The 22,956-nt window shown below is 43.0% G+C and overlaps 2 protein-coding genes across 2 annotated transcripts; one reads left to right on the plus strand and one right to left on the minus strand.

Annotated features, from left to right (window-relative positions):
- Nucleotides 1-1,356: 1,356 nt before the first annotated feature.
- LOC123081567 (uncharacterized) lies at nucleotides 1,357-2,062 on the minus strand. The gene has a single exon (XM_044504130.1). It carries the CDS (start codon nucleotides 1,925-1,927, stop codon nucleotides 1,679-1,681), a length of 249 nt encoding a protein of 82 aa, XP_044360065.1. The 5' UTR covers nucleotides 1,928-2,062; the 3' UTR covers nucleotides 1,357-1,678.
- An 8,083-nt stretch (nucleotides 2,063-10,145) lies between these two features.
- On the plus strand, nucleotides 10,146-12,603 carry LOC123084760 (pyruvate kinase 1, cytosolic). The gene is made up of 6 exons (XM_044506257.1): nucleotides 10,146-10,157; nucleotides 10,646-10,775; nucleotides 10,897-10,985; nucleotides 11,247-11,339; nucleotides 11,478-11,715; nucleotides 12,557-12,603. The coding sequence occupies exons 2-5, from the start codon at nucleotides 10,712-10,714 to the stop codon at nucleotides 11,634-11,636; spliced, it is 405 nt and encodes a 134-aa protein (XP_044362192.1). The 5' UTR covers nucleotides 10,146-10,157; nucleotides 10,646-10,711; the 3' UTR covers nucleotides 11,637-11,715; nucleotides 12,557-12,603.
- The last annotated feature ends 10,353 nt before the right edge of the window (nucleotides 12,604-22,956 follow it).

Here is a 22,956-nt window from a genome sequence, read left to right on the forward strand (position 1 = left end):
CCAAGAGTGATGTCAACAACATCGCGTGCAAAGGATAGGAAGCCGTCAAGACTGCCCCAAACCAGAGCTAAAGTAGACCCGAGATAGGATCCAAGCTCGCCCGCCAATGCTAAAGGGACGCGACTGAAAGGTACATGAGCTTCATGTCGTCGCTACCGCGACTGAAGGACGGTCAAGGGTTTTCACCCAAAGCTCTGACACGGATAGGGGGGGGGGCAACAACGCCCCAAGAGGGACACGACACACACATGCATCATCGTCGCCGGCGCTGAACCACAGAGCTTTCGCGTGGAGTCTCACGCGGGGCACCCAGGATACCACGGTCCTAGCTCCACCGCCACCAAAACAAGCCTCCACACCATGATATGGGAGATGGCATTGCTGACGCACCGCCACCGGCAGGATCCGCGCCACCTCGCTTGTCGCTGCCTACGCAGCCAACGAAAAACACCGTCACTGCCGCCATATCTGTCGTCGTACAGCCAACCGTGTGGCCTCACCTTCCGAGGCCACCACTCCGGCATCCAAGAACACCAAACTCTGCATCACCGCCAGTCAGCACAGATTTGATCTCGTCTTTAGAAGGAGAATGACCGCAAACCTCGTCGGCGCCTCCCACCTGCCACCGACGGTGGCGGGGCGCTCCGCTGCCAGCCAGGGGGAAGTGGTGCTGCTGCGGAGACGGGTTGAGGCTGTCATGGCCGTCAATGGAGGAGCATACCGACGGTTAGCAATTAAACAACTGAGTCGTACGAATCGTGACCGTGCATGGGACCTGCGACTAGACGGGTCCGGAGGTCATCGGTTTGGGTTTTCGGACGGTTGGCCAGCGCTACATAGCAGTAACGCCCAATTTCAAAAACAAAAAGACTGTTTGGATTACAACCAATGTCGACCCTACCAAAATATTGGCTAGCCAACAATATTTGGTGGTAGTTTGGATCGCTGCCAAAATTTGGCTCGCCCCGAGCGCCCGTGGTCCGCCCGTGTAATTTCCGCCGGCGCGGAAAAGCTTCGCCAATGTTTTGGCGTCGCACGCAAGTACGCAACAACTACTCCAAACTTGCCACTTACAACTGCATTAGCTAGTAATTAATCGGTGGGTCCTTTTGCGATTAGCAAACGCACGCAGCTCTCTTCGCATACAAAGTGCAGGCTACAACAATCACGTGCCTTTTTTTGTTTTTGTTTTTCTTGTTGGATGCCTCTTACAATTTTTTATAGGAAACTACATCTTAATTTTAATATATATAAATTACTCTCTCTGTCCCAAAATAAGTATCTTAGGTCAAGATACTTATTTTGGGACGAAAAGAGTATTAATTTCGCAAAAAATATATGTTTGTACCACCACGATATAATTGGTTGCAAACCACACAAAGGACTATTTTGACAGTTTTTGGGGATGGTACAATGGCTACAAACCAAACAACAAGGACTTGCCAAAAATTTGGTCATGCCCTTACATTGATCATAGCAAATTTTTGATGGGGCTAGTTGGGGCTTAAACCAAACAGCCCCGAAATGTCAAAACACATAGTTGCCGTTCAAAAAGTGTACTTCTCTTTGTTGCAAATCAGTAAAGCACACGGTTATGTACAAATCGGAGTTCCATGACACTGGTTTAAGGGGGGGAGGTACTCCACCCGGTAAACTCCTCCGAATTAATTCACACTCATCAAGCAGAGAAGAAGCCGTCGAAGGCTGCCAGGGCGACCGGGGTCTTGGGCTCGGCCACCATGTCGGCCTTGACGAGCAGCGCGACGCGCACCTTGACCCCCGACGCCCAGGAGCCCCACACCTTGGTCACGGCCCCGAAGTTCTCCCGTCCCTTGGACGCCTCCTCGCCGGCGCCGGCGAAGGGCGCCCCTCGCTGCAGCCTCTTCTCGAACGCCTCGTCGGCCACCAGCATCGCTATGTCCGCCATTGGCAACCGATCGAAAAACACTCGATGAGATGGGAAGTCAGGAAGCTGTTATTGCTCTGGAATGGATGGATGCTGTGAAATGGGGTTGGATGGATCTTTGGCCGTGGGGTGCGTATTATATAGGATAGCTCTCGCTGCGTGTTGATTGCTTTGCTTGGTTCGGATAAGCCTCTCCGTCGCCGGTTTTGTTTGTTTATTACTGGGTGCCGTTTGCTTGTTTTGTTTGACGACTCCGCGCGCTGCTGCAGCTGTTTCGGTGGTGATGAGTGAATGTGGCATTGCAAAGACCGGGCTCCATGGAGCTTGTTTTGCAAAAAAAAAAAAAAATCAAAATATATTTAAAAGTTTCAAAAAATGCCAATTTTTTTGTACAAATACATATGCATATTCTTTAAGTATGTACAAATTTTCAGTAACTAATTTGATCATTTGCATGCTACACAAAAAAGATAAATATCTGACACAAATACAACAAAGAAAAAGCCTATTTCAATCTGTGTATTTTGTCTTTTTTATATACATGACTTATGAATACATATATTTATGAAAATTTGTACACGTATACTTCAAGTATATGTCTACATGAAAACATTTTTTCAGATTTTTTGAGTTATGAAAAAGGTATTTTAACTGAGAAATATCTATAGAGCTCAGTGGAGCTCGGCCTCTGCAGCCACTTTTCGGGTGATGAGTCCCCTTTTTCAAATACTGTTGGGCGGTGCCGGTGGGTGGATGCTTTGCAGCAACTTGAGAACCTTTTTTTCGCATAGCAAAACTGGGTCGCTTATCACGTCTGCCATGTCGTAGCAACTTGAGAACCTGATGTGGCAACAAGAGATAATCAAAGAGAAACGTTGTTGTCTCCTGCCTTGACGATAAGCCATACGGAATATCTGTAATTACAGGGAATGCGGCGCTTCTGCTCCCGAGCTCGGCTGCTTTTATCTGTAGATAGAAGAAGCACCTATTTTTATGTAGAAACCGAAAAAAGTAAGTTTCAAGTGTAAAAATTCTCTCAAATGAAAGTCTAGAAATGTGTGCCAACACACATTGTGTGGACCAAAACCATGAAAAGAGGCTCCTGGGTCTTAACCCAAAAAAGGCTTTCATCTCGTTTTATATACAAAGCAACACGACCGAACCGATACAAGGTGAGGAGTCCTCTTATAAAGCAGATTAAAGATAAAACAAGATTACAAGAGTCAGTGGTGGCATAGGGGACTAACAGGGCCCTAGGCCCCCTAACATCATAGATTTGCTGCATAATTGCTAATGAATAGAGCAAAATTAGTGATGATTTACTGTAAAGTATATTTTTCCAGTGGTTTGACCCTCCCCGATCAGTTTTAAGAGCACTTGCCCCTGGAAGAATTTTTCTGGCTCCGCCACTGGCGAGAGTGGCCACACCCTATCAAGAAGCACTTGAGGGTATTAATCGGAAGGAAGACCACACCTCCAAAAGAAACCACCAGACATCAATGTACCACGCACACCAAGTTGTCGCCGAAGAAGACCCCCTGCCCTCTCTCTTCAGCAGAGCGCTGATCCTGCTTGCAGACAACGAGGACCGAGAGTGATGTCAACAACGTCACGTGCAAAGGATAGGAAGCCGTCAAGGCTGCCCCAAACCAGAGCTAAAGTAGCCCCGAGATAGGATCCAAGCTCGCCCGCCGATGCCAAAGGGACGCGACCGAAGGGTACATGAGCTCCATGCCGTCGCCGCCGCGACTGAAGGACAGTCAAGAGTTTTCACCCAAAGCTCTAACACGGAGAGGGGGGCACAACAACGCCCCCAAGAGGGACATGACACACACATGTATCATCGTCGCCGGCGCCGAACCACGGAGCCTTCACCTGGAGTCTCACGCGGGCCACCCGGGATACCACGGTACCGGTCCACCGCCACCAAAACAAGCCTCCACACCATGATATGGGAGATGTCATTGCCGACGCACCGCCACCGCCAGGATCCGCGCCACCTCGCTCCCATGCAGCCAAGGAGAAACACCACCATTGCCGCCATGTCTCTCGTCGTACAACCAACCATGTGGCCTCGCCTTCCGGGGCCATCGCTCTGGCATTCGAGAACCCCAAACTCTGCACCACCGCCAGTCAGCATTAATTTGATTTTGTCTTTCGAAGGAGAACGACCGCGAACCCCGTCGGCGCCTCCCACCTGCCACCGGTGGTGGCGGGGTGCCAGCCAGGGGGAGGTGGTGTTACGACCTTGGAATGGCGCTGCGAAGACGGGCTGAGGCTGTCATGGCTGTCCATGGAGGAGCATACCGGTGGTTAGCAATTAAACAACTGAGTCGTACGAATCATGACGTACATGGGACTGCGACTGGACGGGGCCGGAGGGCATCAGTTTGGGTTTTCGGGCGGTGGGCCCGCGCCTACATAGCAGCAGCGCCCAACTCCAAAGATAAAATGTCAAAACGCATAGTTGCCGCCCAAGCGAAGAGCGGTACAAAAGGTACACTTCTTCCTTGTTGCAAATCAGTAAAGCAAATCGGAGTTACATGACACTGGCTTAAGGGGGAGAGGTACTCCACACGGTAAACTCCTCCGAATTACTAATTCACACTCATCAAGCAGAGAAGAAGTCGTCGAAGGCTGCCAGGGCGACCGGGGTCTTGGGCTCGGCCACCATGTCGGCCTTGACGAGCAGCGCGACGCGCACCTTGACCCCCGACGCCCAGAAGCCACACACCTTCGTCATGGCCCTTATAGAAGTGCATGCTCTAACTAATACAATCAAAAGACTAATTTAATGAAAGAGACTAGGCAGCACATTATATGTCAATACTTTTCCTCACGTGTGGCTCCCTCAAGCCTAAACATGAACCGAAAGTGGGCTGCAATTTAATTGTGCCAGCCGGGTCTTGAACTCGGGACCTCTTGACTCTGATAGCATGTAGAAGTGCATGCTCTAGCCAATACAACTGTCGGATTTCGGGTTCTGGCAAAACCCTTAAGGTTCGAACACTGGGGTGCGCACAAAGATCTCTCCCCCTCTCTAGCTCGCACACTCTACGATCTCACGGCCTAACTCGACGAACCCAAAGAACACGAGACACAATATTTATACTGGTTTGGGCCACCATTGTGGTGTAATACACTACTCCAGTGTGGTGTGGTGGATTGCCTCTTGGGCTGAGGATGGACAGTTACAAGGGAAGAACAACCTCGCGAGGTGAGGTGTTCTTGCGCTTGATGAGTGATGCTCTCTCTCTCTCTCTCTCTCAGATTCCCCACCCCTTGCTATAGTGGTGGCTAGTCCTATTTATGGAGGCACTAGTCCTCTTCCTAAATATTGAGCGGGAAGGGATCCTACAACGGCCAAATTTGAAGGGAGACAACTAGTACAAGCTATCCTGACAAGAGTAGTCTTCGCCTGCCAAAGGCTCTGATAGTGACGCCGTCTTGGGCTCCACGGTGACCTCCGTCCTGCCGTCCTGCTGGTCTTGGTCTTGTTGCACCAATATGGAAACCTTTGCATGATGCCTCGGGACTCCTCGCCTACGCTTGCCCCTTTAGCACCAAAGAGGAAATGAGGACACTGCGTGCGCTGGCGCCCGCCTGGCTCCAGTCGTCATGGCTTGCATCACAAAAGCCTCACGAGGTGTCCCTTGCCTTGATCTCTCCGCCCCTCGCGAGCCAGCCTGGTGAGGCCGCCCCTGAGGAGGTCTTGCATCGTCCGCCTCGCGAGGGTCTTGAGTGTTTGCTAGTGAAGATGGGTCGTACAGGGCCGCTGGTGGAGCCACGCTGCGGGCCGCAGGCAGGCAAGTCTGGGGACCCCCGTTCCCAGAACGCCGATAATAGCCCCCGGGCCCAAGACGCGCTCGGGCTTGGCTTCGAGACAAAGCCAAAGGGCAAGTGCAGAGCGTCGCGGGCCCCAACAGCCTACGGCCCCGCTTGACAATTTAGCCTGCTGGCAAAGTGACGTAGGCTAGATCTCATGATTTTTGTCTTTTTGATCCATGTGCTTGATGGAACCTGAAAGCGTTCTTTGGTCGGTGGCATGTCCATGTTCTGCAAGAACGACATGTTAAGAAGATTTTGTTTTGTGAAAATTGTGGTGTTGAGGAGACGATTGAACATCGTTGCTTCCTTCTGGTCAGGATCCCTTCTCTTCATCCGGATTCAAGGGCTGTAGATATTGTTGATGTCAAACAAGTTTCAGAACCGCATGCTGTTATCATTTTGTGTGGGTGCAGGATAATTTTGACTGAAAGAGCATAGAGAACTTCAAATGGGCCATTGGTACCATCCACGATCTAGCTATGCTAGTGGGCTCAAAGACGGCATGAGAGCCAAGGGAGAAATCGGTCTGGATACGCCCTGAGATCATCAAGGTCAATGTTGACGCAAGTTATTATCAGCAAGATGGCTATGGTAGTATGAGAGTTGTTCTTCGGGACCAAGCAACTTGGTATTGATTTGCACAAAATGCAAGCACTATGAAAGCCTTGGCGCTCCGTGATGGCATTCGTCTTACTCTTGAACATCTCAAGGTGATCATGAAAGTGATGCTCAAGATGTGCGTATGCTAAATGAGGCAGATTTTTCAAAAGCAGACCTGGCTCCATTGTCCATATCAACCGAAAAGCAAATGTGGACGCGAGATCCAGTTTTCAATCTTACTTCATTATCCATATCATCTGAGAAGCAAATGAAGCGGCACACAGGTGTGCCAAATAGGCTAGGGAGGATCATAGAAGAGTATTTGGGTGAATTACACCCCTGCTTTTCCTCTAGGATGTATTCACACACACTGTAATCCTTCTGAGTAATTCAATATAGCTTGTTGTTGCAAAAAAAAGTTCGACCTACTCAGAGCATCGCTTTGTTGTCATTTAGGTGGTGATCTTACGGAGATGTGCCCTTGAAGTGCAAGGCACGAGACCTGAAAGAACCGTAAAGAAAGAAGAAAACAAATAGTCGCAAGCCATACCGCTTTGGCGCATGGCGCCAAGCGGGAACAGACCGCCGCCCTTTGGGTCCAGGGGAGTTCCTATAGGGCGCCTTGTTGAGCTTCTTGGCGCCCATGCGCCCCGCTCATGGGCCAGCTCAAGAAGAAAATAGCGGTTGACTGGTTTCCTAGTTCTCTTGATCGCGTTAGACCGGTCGCGGTCAACCAGTTGATTTTTGAAAAAATAAGCTTTTTTTAAATAGTGAACTAAAAAATGTCCATGGTTTTTGAAAGACAAGTTCACAAACTTGAAAAACGATCACGAATTTGAAAAAAATATTGAATTTGAAAAAAAATCACATATTTTAAAAAAAGTTAATTGATTTTGAAAGAAGCTCATCGAATTGGAAAAAAATCATTGGATTTGAAAAAAAGTTAATCGATTTTGGGAAAAAGTTCACAAAAATTGAAAAAAGTTTATCGATTTCTGAAAATAAGTTCATTGAATTTGAAAAAAGGTTCATCAAATTTGAAAAACACTGGATTAAATCTGAAAGAAAATTCATCAAATCTGAAAGAAAGATCATCGAGCACCCTGAGCACCCACCTTCGGAATCCGCACAGCCGCCGCAACGCTGCCATCCGCTCACGCCACCGGCGCGCCCGTCTGACTCGCTGCCACCGCGCCCCCGGCACGATGCCGCATCCCACGTTGCGCACACCATCAGAAGGGGAGAAATGCCGCGCCGCCGCCTACACCAACGGCGGGAGGGGAGGAGAGGCGAGGAAGGGGAGGGAAGCGGCAGAAGCTAAAGCGGGCGAGACGAGTTTTCGATCAACTCGGATACGTAGGTGTTTCTAACACGAACACATTTACTTTCAGCACTAAAAAATGAACACATTTTTTTCACCGCTCAATCAATCTTCTGATCTGAAACAAAGAAAAGGAAAGAGACACACACCGCAACGGTACGCAGGGGCATCGGCTGCGTGGAAAACTCCCGTTTCGCCGCCGGATCCAGCCCCGCCCCACTTGCCTTTCATATCCGCAGCCACGCCACGCGCACCTCGGCAAGGACAAGCCTCCGCCCGCCGCCACCGCCTCTGCTCCGCCCTTTGGCCGGCCTGCTCCTCCTCTCTCCGTCCGGGCCGCGCCTCTCGCCTCCTTCCTTCGTCCTCGGCCCGTCCTGGCCGCGTGGTGGCCTCCGTTCGGCCGCCGACTCCAAATCCACCCGCGCGCTCGCGCCCTGCTCCCTCTCCTCTCCACCCGCGGGGCCGCGCCGCTCCCCGAGGACGCGGGCGGGGGCACCGGCGTCGTGCACCAGCTGCGTGCGCTCGTCCTCGACTCGTGCCTCTCCTCCTCTCGCGTCTGGTGAGGCGACTCGTCCTCGGTTCTTGCCTCTCCTCGTCTCGCGTCCGGTGAGGCAGTTCGTCCTCGGTTCCTACCTCTCCTCCTCTCGCACTTGGTTCTGTGTTTCTCATCCTCGCTCGATTCGTCCGTCGTTTAGAGTAGAATAGAAGAATCACTTCTGATTTGTTCGATTCTGCTCGTCCTTGGTTCCTCTGTTCTGAAGCGCGTTTGACTGATTCAATTGATTTCGCTCATCCTCGATTCGACCGTTTAGATAGAAATGCGCGTCTGGTTTGATTTCCTCTCCCTCGCCGTCATCGTCAGTTCAGAGTCGCGTGTGCTTTGATTCTTGCTCATCCTTGCCGTTGCCCCGCGTGTTCTTAGGGCCGTCTCGTCGGGGCTCTCCATCCCTGCGACTCTGGGAGGAAGCGAGCGGTCCGTCGGTTTGGGTCACCGTCTTGTTTGCGAGCTAACAAGTCCCTGTGTTTCGTGTTCGCGGTCAAGGGATGGTTCCTATGTTTCTTGTTTGAGAAACTTGTGCATGCGCTTCTGTTATCTGACGATCCTGCGTTTCGTGTTCGCGTCGGGGCGACGGTTGCAGGAACGATCGGTTCTGGTTTCGAAATTGGAGCATTGTCAAATCCGTTCCTCTGTTCCATCACCTGCGTTGTTCAGTAGTTATTTTCAGGTCTCAAACTCATGCGCCCTTGTGATACCCTGGTTGCCCTCTGTTGATTCTTGTTCTACCGGCAGGCGTGTGTGCTCCCATCCTAGATGCAGCAAATCTTGTTCTTGTCTGTTACGGTTGTTCTGATGGTGTTCTTGCTATCATGATTTGCTTATCTTCCCATATGGCATGATTGATTGATTGTTGTTTGCTGTTTGATTGATTGCCTTGAGATGGACTGTTGTTTGATTGATTGCCTTGAGATGGATTGTTGTTTGATTGATTGCTTTGAGATGGATTGTTGTTTGTTGTTTGATTGATTGCCTTGAGATGGATTGTTGTTTGATTGATTGCTTTGAGATGGATTGTTGTTTGTTGTTTGATTGATTGCCTTGAGAAGGTAAAAACCATGTAGGCCGATTGATTGTTGTTTGTTGCATTGAGATGGTACATGTTTATATGTCACGATTGATTGCTGTTTGTTTATGGTTATTATGATTCATTGCTGTTTGTTGCTTGGTATCTAACTTTGGTATTCTTAGTACCTGATCATAGGTAACAGACCTAGCGCTATTCTTTTTTCTGAACTTTTTTGTGATTATTATGCCTTCACATTGCACTGCTCCTAGATCCATATCGACATGCCCACCCTGTCTGATGGGGATAAAGATGTAAGGAACTCCTCCCAAGAATCTCTCTTGCTCCTTGTATTAACTTGGCGACTAGATTTACATGTTAAATTATTATTTTCGTGAAACTGGAGCTCCTTGCTGTAACCCATCATATGACTTTATGAGCGTGCATCACTTTCAGGTTATGAAAAAATGGGGAAAACAAGGTTGACTTCCTCTCTCTTTCTTATACAAGGCATGAAGAAGATGTGCGGCAAGTAAGTAACACATTATGTCGATATTTAGGTGTACTACTTTACAGTTCCATCTTTCCCAACAGAATGAATTTTTTATATTGATATTTTGTTGAAATAGTATCACATGTTTGTTTGCATTTCATACTTTGGAAAAATGTTCCTAATGTTGATAGTATTTTTCCAGCAATAGGCACGGGAGTTCCTCTCAAAGTTAGGTGATCTAAGCCAAACTCTGATTTTTGCCAAAATTGAGAATGTAGAGGTAATTTCAAGATATTCTTTCAACATTCCTGAGCAACTTTGATTTGTTTACCGCCTATTGTCTACTTATTCCTTGCAGGGCTTGAACCATTTTGATGAGATCCTGGAAGAAGCAGAGGTATAATTCTGTAAAGAGGAAACCTTGGAATTGATCTTCCACCTAAAAAGGTTGGTTATCTCAACCTTTGCAATGCATTATCTCTAAACATGTCGTCCTAGGCGGTGAAAAAATTAGAGAGAATCACCCCAATTCTTAGGGGTCGTATCTAAATGATATTGCATTTAATTAGTTTATGGATCCTTTTTACATCTCAGTGGCCTAGTTGTGGAGAAAATTAAAGAATAGGAAAACAGGGAGTGCAGGAAAACGAGCTAAGAGCCATATCTATATGAACATATAGCTCCACTCTCATTCTTTCTTAATTATTACAGTGCCACATCAGCATTTTGACTATGATAACGTGCTAAGAGCCAAGCATTGTGAGTGCCCTTGGCAGTTGTGAAGGCATTTTGCTGGATTAACATGTATTTTCCCCATTTGCATGAAGCTTGGTGGTGATTTTATGTGCTTTAGTTAGATTTGCTCTTTTTAAAACAAAAATCAAGGGTCTCTATTGAGTACTGCTTTATTCGTTCTTTCGGTGTTCTTATTTCAGAAGTCTGCTCTGCACAAGTGCAACAAGGCTGGAAAGCCTGTTGTTGTTACTCGTGTTGTGGACAGTATGACGGACAACCTAAGGCCTTCTCGTGTGGAGGCAACTGATGTGGCACATGCAGTGTTGGACGGTTAGTTTTTGCCTCTTGCAGATATCTTATACTTTGGTGATCCTGTACAACTGCTCATTACTGCACCCAAACAAACTATAATTACACAAGTTGTAACATGAATCACAATTGTTTTGTTCAGGTAGTGATGCCATTCTCCTTAGTGCTGAGACTCTCCGTGGGTTGTATCCAGTTGAGACTATGTCAACAGTAGGCAGAATTTGTGCTGAGGTGAACTTTCTTTTGGAGGTCTACGTTCTCTTGATAAACACGGGCGTTTGGGAGGGCATTTGTTGATAGGTTCCCTTTTGTAGTTTATATCAGACTTTAATACTAAAATGTTACAAATAAATACTATTCTTCCAAACAGCCCCTAAATGTGTTCTCAACAAGTATATCTTTGGTGCTCTAATGGAATCTAATGGAAATTCGCTCCTTCCTGCCTTTTCTCTCTTCATATTTGGTGATATATTTTCATGAATTGTTTCACAGGCTGAGGTCTTCAACCAGGATTTGTACTTCAAGCGAACCATGAAATACGTGGGAGAACCCATGACCCACTTGGAGTCTATTGCTTCCTCTGCAGTGCGTATTTTGGAACCTTGGATTTTCCAACCTTTTGTTAGTGTTTACAGGGGAACAATTTCTGTCTTCCGTTGATTGAATATCAGTCTATGACACTTGGGTTTATAAGTCTGAAATAGTTCACTGCATATTTGCTAGGTGCGGGCTGCTATCAAAGTTAAGGCTTCGGTCATCATTTGCTTCACCTCATCTGGACAGGAGAAAAAGAGTATTTCTTCTTATAGACGCTTCACCTCATCTTGTAGTTTAATGGAAATTGATTCATATATTATGCCGTATCGAGTATCTGCAGGCTAATTGTCAAGTACAGGTCCACCATGCCGTTCCTCGTCTAAAAACAAATCAATTGAAGTGGAGCTTCACAAGCGCATTTGAAGTATGTGAACAACCTGTTTCCTTGTAACCTTTTTAGTACTTCCTTCTGTGTGTGCTATATCTAGGTAATAATGATTCAGAACTAGCATGCTGATCTTCAAACTTTGAAAGATAAGTTCAGGCTATAGTTTTTGTTAATGACAAATCTAACACTGAACCTTGCACAATTGTGCAACTCAATACAGAGGAACAATACATAATTATTTGCCATGTAATGCTAAAAAATTCATTTAGCATTTAACCTTCATGGTTTTGCCTTGATACAACATCCTTCTTTTTTCTCAGCAAAAGATTGATGATATGTATTTCTCCTTTATTTTTACTTGGTGCATAATTCCTACTGCTACCTCCATTTCAGTTTATAAGGGACACCTATATTTCTAGATCATCAGTTTGACCAACGAAATATGTATTAAATGCTGAAGTATACCATTGAAATTAGTATTTGATATAGGTTTCTCATGGTGTACCTTTTGTAGCATACCTCATATTTCATTGGCCAAATCGTTGATCTGAAAATACGCATGTGCCTAACAAACCAAAAGATTGGGAGTATGTTGTTCAACTGGACTCGCTAATGTATTACAGAATTTACCCTGATGAGAAATAGTGTGGTGTTCAACAAGATTCACTAATTAACATGTATTACCACGTGTCTAATACATCACTATCTAGACAAATCTAAGACAAGTAATTTGGGACAAGTAATTTGGGACGGAATGAGTACTATAGAATTTTGCTCGATAAGAAACAACACTGCTTATGTTGGACCGAGACTTGTCTCTGGTGTTTGGCAGTGTGTCACTGTTATAACTCATATTTGTTGCATTGTCTTCCTGCAGGCAAGACAATCACTCATAGTTAGAGGCCTCTTTCCCATGCTTGCTGATCCACGTCACCCGGTGAGTTAACCTGGCTTTCATCGGTTGGCTACATTAACCATTCTTTGGTGGTTCTTTTCAATTTTAGAATACATGGCCTAGTTTGTATAATATGAAAAATAGGAACTACCTATAAATATCAACATCTTTGTTCTGAACATAAAGGGAATAATGGCAGTTGGCGTTAGTGCATATTCCCAATATGTGAAAAGTGGATGCTTTACATACACCAGGCCAGTGAATTAATTTTGCTTTTAGGGTTTTTGCTTGCATCATCTTCTACTTACAAATGGAATAAACACTAGACTTCAGTTCACTTTCGAATTGTTGGCAAGTCATCATAAGCTCGGTTAATCAGTACATTGTTTCGAACTTGACTGGTGGTAGGCTGGTTTGTTTATTCTGTATAATATAAACGCAATACCTGAGCTTATAAGTTGGTGTGCACCAGTGAGGCTGATGTTTGGAGGTGTCTCATCTTGCATCCACCTTGAATTATTTGGTAGCTAGAATTCCTTGATTTGGACCCAACAAGTAAGAAGGTTGGTTTGCCTGGTGATTTGTACTGACATTGTTTCTCTGCCCTGCAGGCTGGAATCTTCTAGCACTACAAATGAATCAGTGTTGAAGGTTGCTCTTACCTTAGCCAAAATTTCTATAAGAATGTTGCTCATGTTACATGCCTTCCTTTCTCTAGTAAGTAGAACAAGAACACATTTAACATTTCTTTTATGTCCATGTGTACGCTCATGATATTTGAATTACAAACCAAATTCTAAATAAATAAGCATGCGTCTATGTGCCTACAAACTTGTGGGATGAAGATAAACACTTAATCAGCCTCTAAAACTAGCTTCCTATTTTCAGGAATGAAGATCAGAATCACCCTCACCACTCTAGAGAGATCGGTTTACTCATTCAAGTTATGGAATTCTTTATAGCTTTTTGAGTTTAATTCGGTCTTTGCATGTATTAGCTTTCTATCTGTGCCCCTATCTACGTATGTTTCTTGTGTGCAAGCGCTCCTTTATGTGTGTGTGACTCTGTGGCTTGACTGTGTGTGTGTGGCTTGACTCTGTGTGTGTGTGTGTGGCTTGACTGTGTGTGACTGTGTGTAGCTTGACTGTGTGTGTGCTTGACTCTTTGTTTGTGTGACTCTGTGTGTGCTTGACTCTCTATGTGTGTGCTTGACTCTACACGTCTGTTTCTTGTGTGCAAGCGCTCCTTTATGTGTGTGTGACTCTGTGGCTTGACTCTGTGTGTGTGGCTTGACTCTGTGTGTGTGGCCTGACTGTGTGTGTGTGTGTGTGGCTTGACCGTGTGTGACTGTGTGTGGCTTGACTGTGTGTGTGCTTGACTCTTTGTTTGTGTGACTCTGTGTGTGCTTGACTCTATGTGTGTGAATGTTGCATTTGCTTGATGGTGTGGCCTGTATGCTTGAATGATGATTGGTGTGGTTTAACACTGCCTTTGCCGGTCCCAAGCCCGGATGTGAAAATGTGGAGGGAGTTGCATTTACCTTCTGGATTTTGTGGCTGATGGCATTCTAGTTTACGTAGATGGTTAGATTGTTAATTAGTTTTGTGCATGCAAGACTTGAAATCTAGCTGATGTAGTGTTTAGTTTCTATGCATGATAAATGGTTTTGTGCACCTTTTTAAAGATGTGGCCCGTTTCCCCCTCTATTTTCCTCTTTTGGATGTTAACTAGCATTTGTTGTGTTTCTGAATTGATTATCTATTGTAAGATATGGTTAGCATATATAGTTCAGAGATAAATGTCTTTGTTTGCAGCAGTACATTTTATTCATCCCAATGGTGATTTTACTACTGATTTTTGTGTGTTGGAACTCTTGTGGAAGTTATCTGTACCCACCCTAGTACCAATGTATATCTATTTCAGTGTCATTTTGTACTATAACATCACTGAAGCCAATGGTATATTTGAGATGAGTGATGTGATTAGATTGTACCAGACATGCGGCTGCAGGAGCTCATTGTATGAGTATGCGCCCCGCGACCACAATTATCTAGTTACTTTAACAGGACTAGCTAGTTACTTTTGAACAATCAGATAGTTTACAATATGCAGTTTTACTTGTATTCAAGAATGGAGCCTCTTCACTTCCTAGATGCAGCAGGTTGTCCATGTTGTGTGTTCAGTTTCTTTGATTCACCTTTATTTTCATGTCAGTAGGTCGTCCATGTTGTGTGTTCCATATGGATTAGACGCCGTCTGACTACTTTGTCTTCGATGCCGCGGCCCCTCATTGGGTCTTTAGTACTTCTTGTGTGTGTTTAATTTTTAATCCCCATTACGTGTGATGCTCTTTGTTTCTATGTAATTTGAACCTCTGGTTGTGCTCTTGTGAGTTGTGAGCTGTGATTCTGCTAGTGAAGCAAGCATGATTTCAGCGGTGTTTCCATGTGATTTTGAACTATGTCTGTGTTATGATCTTGTGAAAATGTTGCGTGAATATTTATTGCCAATCGTGTGCCGTGCCAATACTGCCCTTGGTTGATTGTGTGGCTTGTTGCTTAGCTGAATAATTGGTTGTGGTGTTTGCTAATTTTTTTGTGTTTAGTAGTTTTGTAGTTTAACACTGCCTTTGCCGGTCCCAAGCCCAGATGAGAAAATGTGGAGGGGACTGCAGTTAGCTCCTCTGTTTAGAACTTTCATGGTCTCCAAATATTTTTCAATGAATAGTAGTGAATGAAGTGAGCAGAAGTCACACAATGTGGTGGCAAGCTTTGGAATGCATCCTTTGATAAAAAGGATGTAAAAACAATAAACAAACTCAGAATTAAAATATTCTAAAAATAAAAGTCTCAAAAATATAAAAGATTTTTTTTAAATAGAATACTAAAAAAATAACAGACTCAAAATTATAGAAGATTCAAAATAATAGAAAGACTTAAAACAATAAATAGACTTGCAATAATAAATGACTCAAAATTATAAAAAGACTCAAAAGTGTAAAAGATTCATAATAATAAAATGCTTAAAAAATAAAAAAAGAGGCAAAATAAATAAACTAAAAAACAATAAATACACTCAAAATAATGGAAAGACTCAAAACTGTAAAAGTTTTAAAAAAAGACTCGAAAACATTAAAAAAGAGTCAGAATTATATAAATACTTAAAAACAATAAACAAACTTAAAGTAAAAACACTCAAAAGACAAATACAAATACTCCAGATTATAAAAGATTCAAAATTATTTATGGTGTACCAGGAATTACCATGCCAACACTAAATTAATTACCTACGACGTTGATAGAAATACAGCGCAAGCATTAGATTGTCCGGTCAATACAAATGTGCCGATTTGTGGTGTGTTAGAAAAAGGGCAACACCAACACTAACTAAATGGGCCAATTTGTGGTGACGTGCCAAATATGCAAAATGCCACCACTATTTGAAAAAAGTAGTGGTGGCGTTGGTTGGAAATGGTGTACCACCAACAAAAGTTGTGGCTACCCATTTCTCTACTAGTGAGTGCATGTTCCTGTGGTAGCTTCAGGATTGCCAAATTTTCTCAAATAGTTCGTAATGAATTTGTAGAATCAACATGTTCGCCCTCGTGGGTCCATCTATTTCGGGAATGCCAAATAGACCACATGATCAACACTATCTCTGCTCTATCACCATCCGAGAACATTGGGACGCTGACAATGCCGCGTGACCAAGTAAGCGGGTGAAGTCGTGGTAGGCAAACCACTTTTGAGCTTCATCCCAAAAGAATTTGGCGTGTGAACAGTGAATCAGTGCATATATGCATCAGCTGCTCGTCCATTGCCAAACAAAGCTTGCATTGACATCTATCATGAATATGCCATCTATGCAATGAGCATTTGGTAGAATTCATTTAGTCACTCTCCATTAGAAACACACTGATTTTTGGCACCACCTTTAGTTTCCACCTGACATTACATAACTGTTCATCTATCCTCCATAGCATTCACTCCTTTTGAGTCATTAGAGCCAGGTATGATGACTTTATAGTGTAGACACCTGAGTTCTCTCAAAAGCCCACGCCCCACCGTGCCGTATTGGAATATTGAAAATTGCCATCACATCTAGTGGCAGGCATAGGAAGGAAATATGTCGACCCGCGGGAGAGGGGGGGATGAATGTGATATTTAAAATTTTGTCCGGTAAACTTCAAATCTCTTAGTACACAGCAGTGGAAAAGGACTAAATTGATACAAGACCACTATAGAAAACTACCAAAGCAATGCAAGAGCAGCCGTTGAACATAATCCACATGATCAAAACTTAACCGAGGATAAACAAATGAAGATAAAGTAGGTTAAGATGAAACCAGTGATGGTCGATGGCGATAGAGAATTTGGTAGACCAGTTCACTCTTCTACAAAAGAGACACATCTGGTTAGAGGGACTTGTGATTGAACATAGAAGATAAGCTCTCTTCGTCCTATTCTCCTCAACAACAAGTTTGTGAAGTTGTGCCGATCACTCATGGTAGATGCTTGAGGCGATCTCCAAACCTTCATATACTTTGTCTTCGTGAACCACAATTACTTTTGATCACCAAAGAACTTGACACCTAGCCATCTAAAGAGTTGTCAGCTCTCAAGAGTAACATGTGGAGTGTACTAAACTTAGATATCTACCATGAGTGGATTTTAAGCTAAAATCTCTTGGAGAGGGGTGCTCTAACAAACTATCAAATTACACGGAGCAGCCAATGATTCATGTTGGAGTGGGTGGCTATTTATAATTGTGGCCTTCTTAAGGGGGAAATACAATTTTGGACATGAAAACTAGCCAATGACCAACCGGCACATTTCCAACGATCGTATTTCAAACGCACCCGACAACTTTACTTGAGGAACAAGTAAGCTGACTCCTCGGTCTGAAGTAAATCTCTCGTAGCCCAAAAGAACGATGTCTCTTCTCTGGCCGACGAGTATTTACTCAGAACACAAATAGATTTCTCTCAACTTATCATAGGTTAGCATCAAAGAAACAAAAAATTTGAACACTATACCCCTCTTAATAATATGGTGGTCCTATGTGTAGCGACCCGACCTCAGACGGTCCAGTCTTCGTGTTTAAGTGTCATCCTGGATCGGTATGCTGACACACACAGTACTCGAGGATTTATAACAGAGGTAAATCACATGTATAAAGTAATGTAAATAATATTACCTCAATCCATACAACGGAAGTAACAAAGGTTATGGATTCCCATCAACATCAATGGCAAAGTTGAGTGTAGAAATCATAACCCTAACATATCACTTACTCGTTGTAAGAATCCTGCAACATGAGACGTTGCAGCCACAAAGGGTCAGTACATTGAATGTACTGACAAATTCACACCATAGGACAATGATGAATAATAGCTATGACTACATGCATATTTGGCTGGTGGAAAGCTCTAATTTATTTTTGCATAAAGCCAATTTTTCCCTACTGCATAGAAATATATTTTTATTTAACTACAAGTTTTGTTAAAAAAATCATTGAGAAGGTTCCTCCAACTCAATCCCAAAATAATAGTTATAACCCAACAAATTAATTAAGTAAAGTGATGAGATTAAACCAATAATTCAAGTACCAGATACTCAAGATGTCCATAACCGGGGATACGGCTAATCATGATTAGTTTGTACACTCTGCAGAGGTTTGTGCACTTTTCCCCATAAGACTCGATCTCCTCCATTGGATTTCTCGCACTACATAGTGTTTGAGAAGCGGATGATCGAGACATACTCTTTCAGAAACATTAACTCTTTACTCTGGGTGGACAGTTACACCTACTTTCCCTTACATCTGTTAGCCCACCACTGAAAGAGGTCATGCAACATACTCAACTATGCTAGAGCTCATAATAGCTTGTGGCTGCACACGGAAGTTTCTAGCATGAATAATCTTATGATCTCTTTGAGCCTGGGTGTCATTCTATAGGGTGATCACACGGGTCCTTCGGGATCCCCTTGGGCAAGCATTGGGTTCTTCAGGTGCCCAGACAACCACTGGGTGCTCCAGGGTGCCTCAACCAATCCACCTAGATGTGTGTTAAAGTAGCCACCTTAAGTTAACCATTAATTAACAACTCTCACATCTGTCATGGATACACTCAACCAAACCATGTCTACGAGCATAGCATGACAGTATAAGCATAACGTAGAAGTAACTCCCAAGGGTTTGATATAAAAGGGCAATAGGTTCCTACCTCATAAACTACTTCCCAATACCCACATTTATCAATTCCTAACCATGCAATGTTTGAGGATGAAACTAATGCATAAAAACTTGGTAATGAAAAGTATGATCAAAGTGTGAACTTGCCTTGTACGAAGATGATTCACACTCATAACTCATGATAGTTCTACTTGTCACACTCCGTTCAATCTATCATGAGCAAGCAATAGTAACCACACATAAGCAATCACTCAAAAGATCGGGAAGAACGAAGAAGAATTCGGAAAACATCAAAACCAAGCAAATAACTCTTGCAACATAAAACAATTTCTAACAATACCAAAATTATGTGAATTTGGCCTTATCAGAAAGTTTAGGTCAGGTGTTTCGATTTGCAAAAAGAATCAATTAAATCGGAGTTATAAAACTCAAGTTATGATCAAAATAAGTTTGAATATGAATCTGAACAAAATCGAAATTTGAAAATTTCAAAAAGTTGATGTGATAGGTTCACTGGATAGGTGAAAACAAGACAAAACTATAGGCGCTGGTTTCATCTAATTTTGATGAACGAGTAAAAAATTATGGCTATTTGAAAAATTAGGGCCAAGCTGTTTTACGAAAGAAAAAGGCTACGGCTAAAAGAATTTTAGGTCTAATGTATAAATACAGAGACTAATTGATAATTTAATTATTCTACCATACTAGTCTAGAAATAATAAACTACGGAAGTATAAAAAAAGAAAAAAAATAAAGAAAGATACCTTTATAAGGTAGAGAAAAGACGACTTCGAAAGACGAGACAATTTTCAGAAGTCCCGTCGAAGAGGAGAAAAATAGTTTTCTTTAACGAATCTAGTCAAACCAAAATATTGATTTAACCCGAATCGGATGATTTTTTAAGTCTCTATGGGTCTATATTTATAGGTGGAAAAAAGATTTAGGGATCAAATGCTAGGCAATGTGGCACTAAATATATATGTACGTAGATAAAATTTGAAAAAAAGCATGGGGTAAAAGTTAGGCCCGGCCGCGTGCTGTAGTTTTTTTTAAACAAAATTCGGTCAAGTAAAAAAAAGGCTGGCTGGGTCTGGCCCATGTAGGAGAAAAGAACAAAAATGATGGGGCGCCCGATGCCACTATGCTGCGCACGTAGGCAACAGTTAGTTCTGGGCACACATGCTGTTTTTTTTAAAATAGAAACCAAAGGTAAAAGGAATAACGAAAATAAAAGTAAAATTTCATATAGGCTTATTATATATGAAAATTTTCAGGAAAAGATTTTCTACAACGTGAACATTTTTCTGGCATCAAATAAAATCCACAAAAATTTAAATAATCAAACAGTGCTACAGCTACAATAAAACCCAATAAAAATCATTTTAAAAATACCAAAATGATTTCAAATTTATTTCTCTCCAATTTTCTATTATAGGGAATCATGTTACCCTATTTTCCATATATTTTCTTTTTGGAGAAAAATAATTTGAATAAAACCCAAATAACTCCAAATTGAAAATAATTTATAAAAGGATTTTCATTTTGATCCTTTTAAACTTCCAACTCATATTTCATATGCTTTGAAGAATTCATTTTATCTTCTCTCATGAAAATCATTGAGTTGCTTGAAGTTTCTGAATTTGAAATATTTCCAAATAAAATTCAAATCTTTTAAAAGCCCTTTTTCATTTAATTTAAATGGAAGAAGTCGTGTCATCTTCTCTCTAGGGTTTTGTATCTGAAAAGAATTTGAATTCATGGAGATCATAAATGCAAAAATGGAAGTTTTTGGAAAGTCATTTTATTCCCTCTCATTTAACTCTCAAAAGTTTCGAATTCACTCACTTTCAGTCAATCAATCACACAACAATCAAACAAAACTATCTATTTAATATAACATTCCAAAATTTAGAATTTTGGGATGTTACAAACCTACCACCCTTAAAACGAATCTCGTCCTCGAGATTCGGAGAGGCTAGCAAGAAATAGGTTAGGTTTGGGGTCTTCTCAAAATCCCTCGATCGTCTCCGGGGCCTCGGGTGCTACCACCCTTAGAAGCATTGTTACGGTTCCATCGAAACTCATATACTCCGTCCTCATTGTTGGCAGTGTCGATCTTCTCAGATCTTTAGGATAATTCCTTCTTGGGGCTCTTTCGGTAGTGGCTTAACCTTTTTCCTCAATTCTTGTGTCCTTTCATCTTGGTAAGGTTCTTTTGAGACTGGGTCTTCTTAGCTGACGGGTCTGGCGCCAATACTAAACAACTATCGATATCTCATGGTGGTCATCAAACAATTTGACTGGGTCCCTGCAAAAAACGGGTCTGGGCTTGAACCTCACCGTATGACCTACGGTTGGCAACAACTGCCTTGTACAAGGGGAAAAATTGTCATACCATTCTAAGGTTCAAACAAGGTTTTGATCGTCGTTGCTCTACTATGGGTAAGTCACTCAGATTTACCATCCCATATAGCAAGGCGAATAATAAGAGTAAGTCGGTATGGTGATCAATCCATCCCGCACCCAAATCACTACCTTGTATATGGTTTAGCGGATCTCGCATTCTAACACTCGGTCATCCTCACAAGCATTGCAGAATTTCTCTTGTCGACGAACCAAGTTCGGATAAATCCATTGATTCTGCAAGACAATCAAACATCTATCGTTTTTTCACAACTCTCAGGTTTTGCGTAAACTCCTATAAGATCGTCTGTCGATAAAATCGTAACTTCTTCCAGGGTTTTTCCTTCAGCAAGAATGTGCTTGCTTCTTGGCAGGTCCTTGGGCCTGTGGGTTATGGCCCATATCATCACTTGTAATCCTTGAACTCATCATCGGGGTAACTGATCATTACTCCAACATCCAGCTTCCTAGCATTCTTAATTCCATCGAATATTACTGTCTCCCTTCCTTCTACTGGCACCAAACTAATCATCATGGAGTTACAATTGCTCCATATTACCAACATTATACCTCCTTTACGTCCAATAATACTTCATCCCTTCATATTCTTGGGGTATCCCACATATCGAGATAAATCTCGTACTTATTTTGTCCAAAGTCCACTCTATGGAATATCATAATCCTTTCCAGAGGTCAAGTGTCCTCACAGGGTACTACCACCCTTAAAATGCACAAAGCTTCCATAGACCAGATTTCTCATATCCTCGAAAATGGTCAAAAAATTTCTTCAGAGTAACTACTCATAAAATCCAAATAGTACCCATGATACTAACTTTATTGATTCTCCAATGATTACAATCTCTTGCTTTTCCATTACATGCCTCAACTCATCGCCTCGATATAAAGGAAAAATGTTCTCACTACTACTACTTACAGACACAACTATTTAGCACAAGCCTCCTTCTCATTGGGACAATCTCTGACAAAGTGTTCCTACTTCATTACAACGAAAATATATTACTTCTGACAAGTCTTGAGGTTTCCTTGTGATTTCAAAGCCTCCTTGGGTCCTCGGCTTCCTTTTTGGGCAACCGCTGAAGTAGTGTCCTGACTTCTTGCACCTGAAACATGTGATATGACTCAGGTCCTTCCTGATATCCAATCTACTTCTCTTCCTGGACTTTTCCGTTCCAATCAGGGCTTCTATTTCCTGTGGGTCATACTCTACTTCCTCTATCAGGAATTCTACTAGATCCCCATTCATACAATTCTGGGAGATGTGTCCTTCTTCTCCACATGAATAGCATGACTTGGTGCAAGGTTGAATTTGATCTTCTTCAGGTGTGTCCTCCACCTCTTCCTTCACCATAAGTTCTTCTAAAATTTCCACGAGGGCTCCTTTCATTGCTTCTTTCTTCTGTTGGATGGTTCTTTGAACCACGAGGTAAATGTGACACTGAGCAGGGTAGTGGGTAGTCCCTTCACACAAGAAACAACTATTCTGCCTAGTTGGGCATTCTTCAGGTAGGTGACTTCCTTCACAATTAGGGCATTCATCCCTTGTGTTCTCTATGGTTGTGTCCTATTTTTCCACAGAGCTTGCATGCACAAGGTTTATTCATATCACTTACATCAGGCTTCAATTTCTGGGACACAAACCGAGACTTTGGCAGAGTCAACTTAAATTCTTTCCAAGTGGTTGCTCTTTGCCATCCATTGATGGTTTGGTACATCCTCCACCAAGTAGTAGCACCTCTATCAAAGCACTGAAGAGCATGCTGGGT

Source organism: Triticum aestivum, chromosome 4A (assembly GCF_018294505.1).
Source record: "Triticum aestivum cultivar Chinese Spring chromosome 4A, IWGSC CS RefSeq v2.1, whole genome shotgun sequence".
Taxonomy (NCBI): Eukaryota; Viridiplantae; Streptophyta; class Magnoliopsida; order Poales; family Poaceae; genus Triticum; species Triticum aestivum.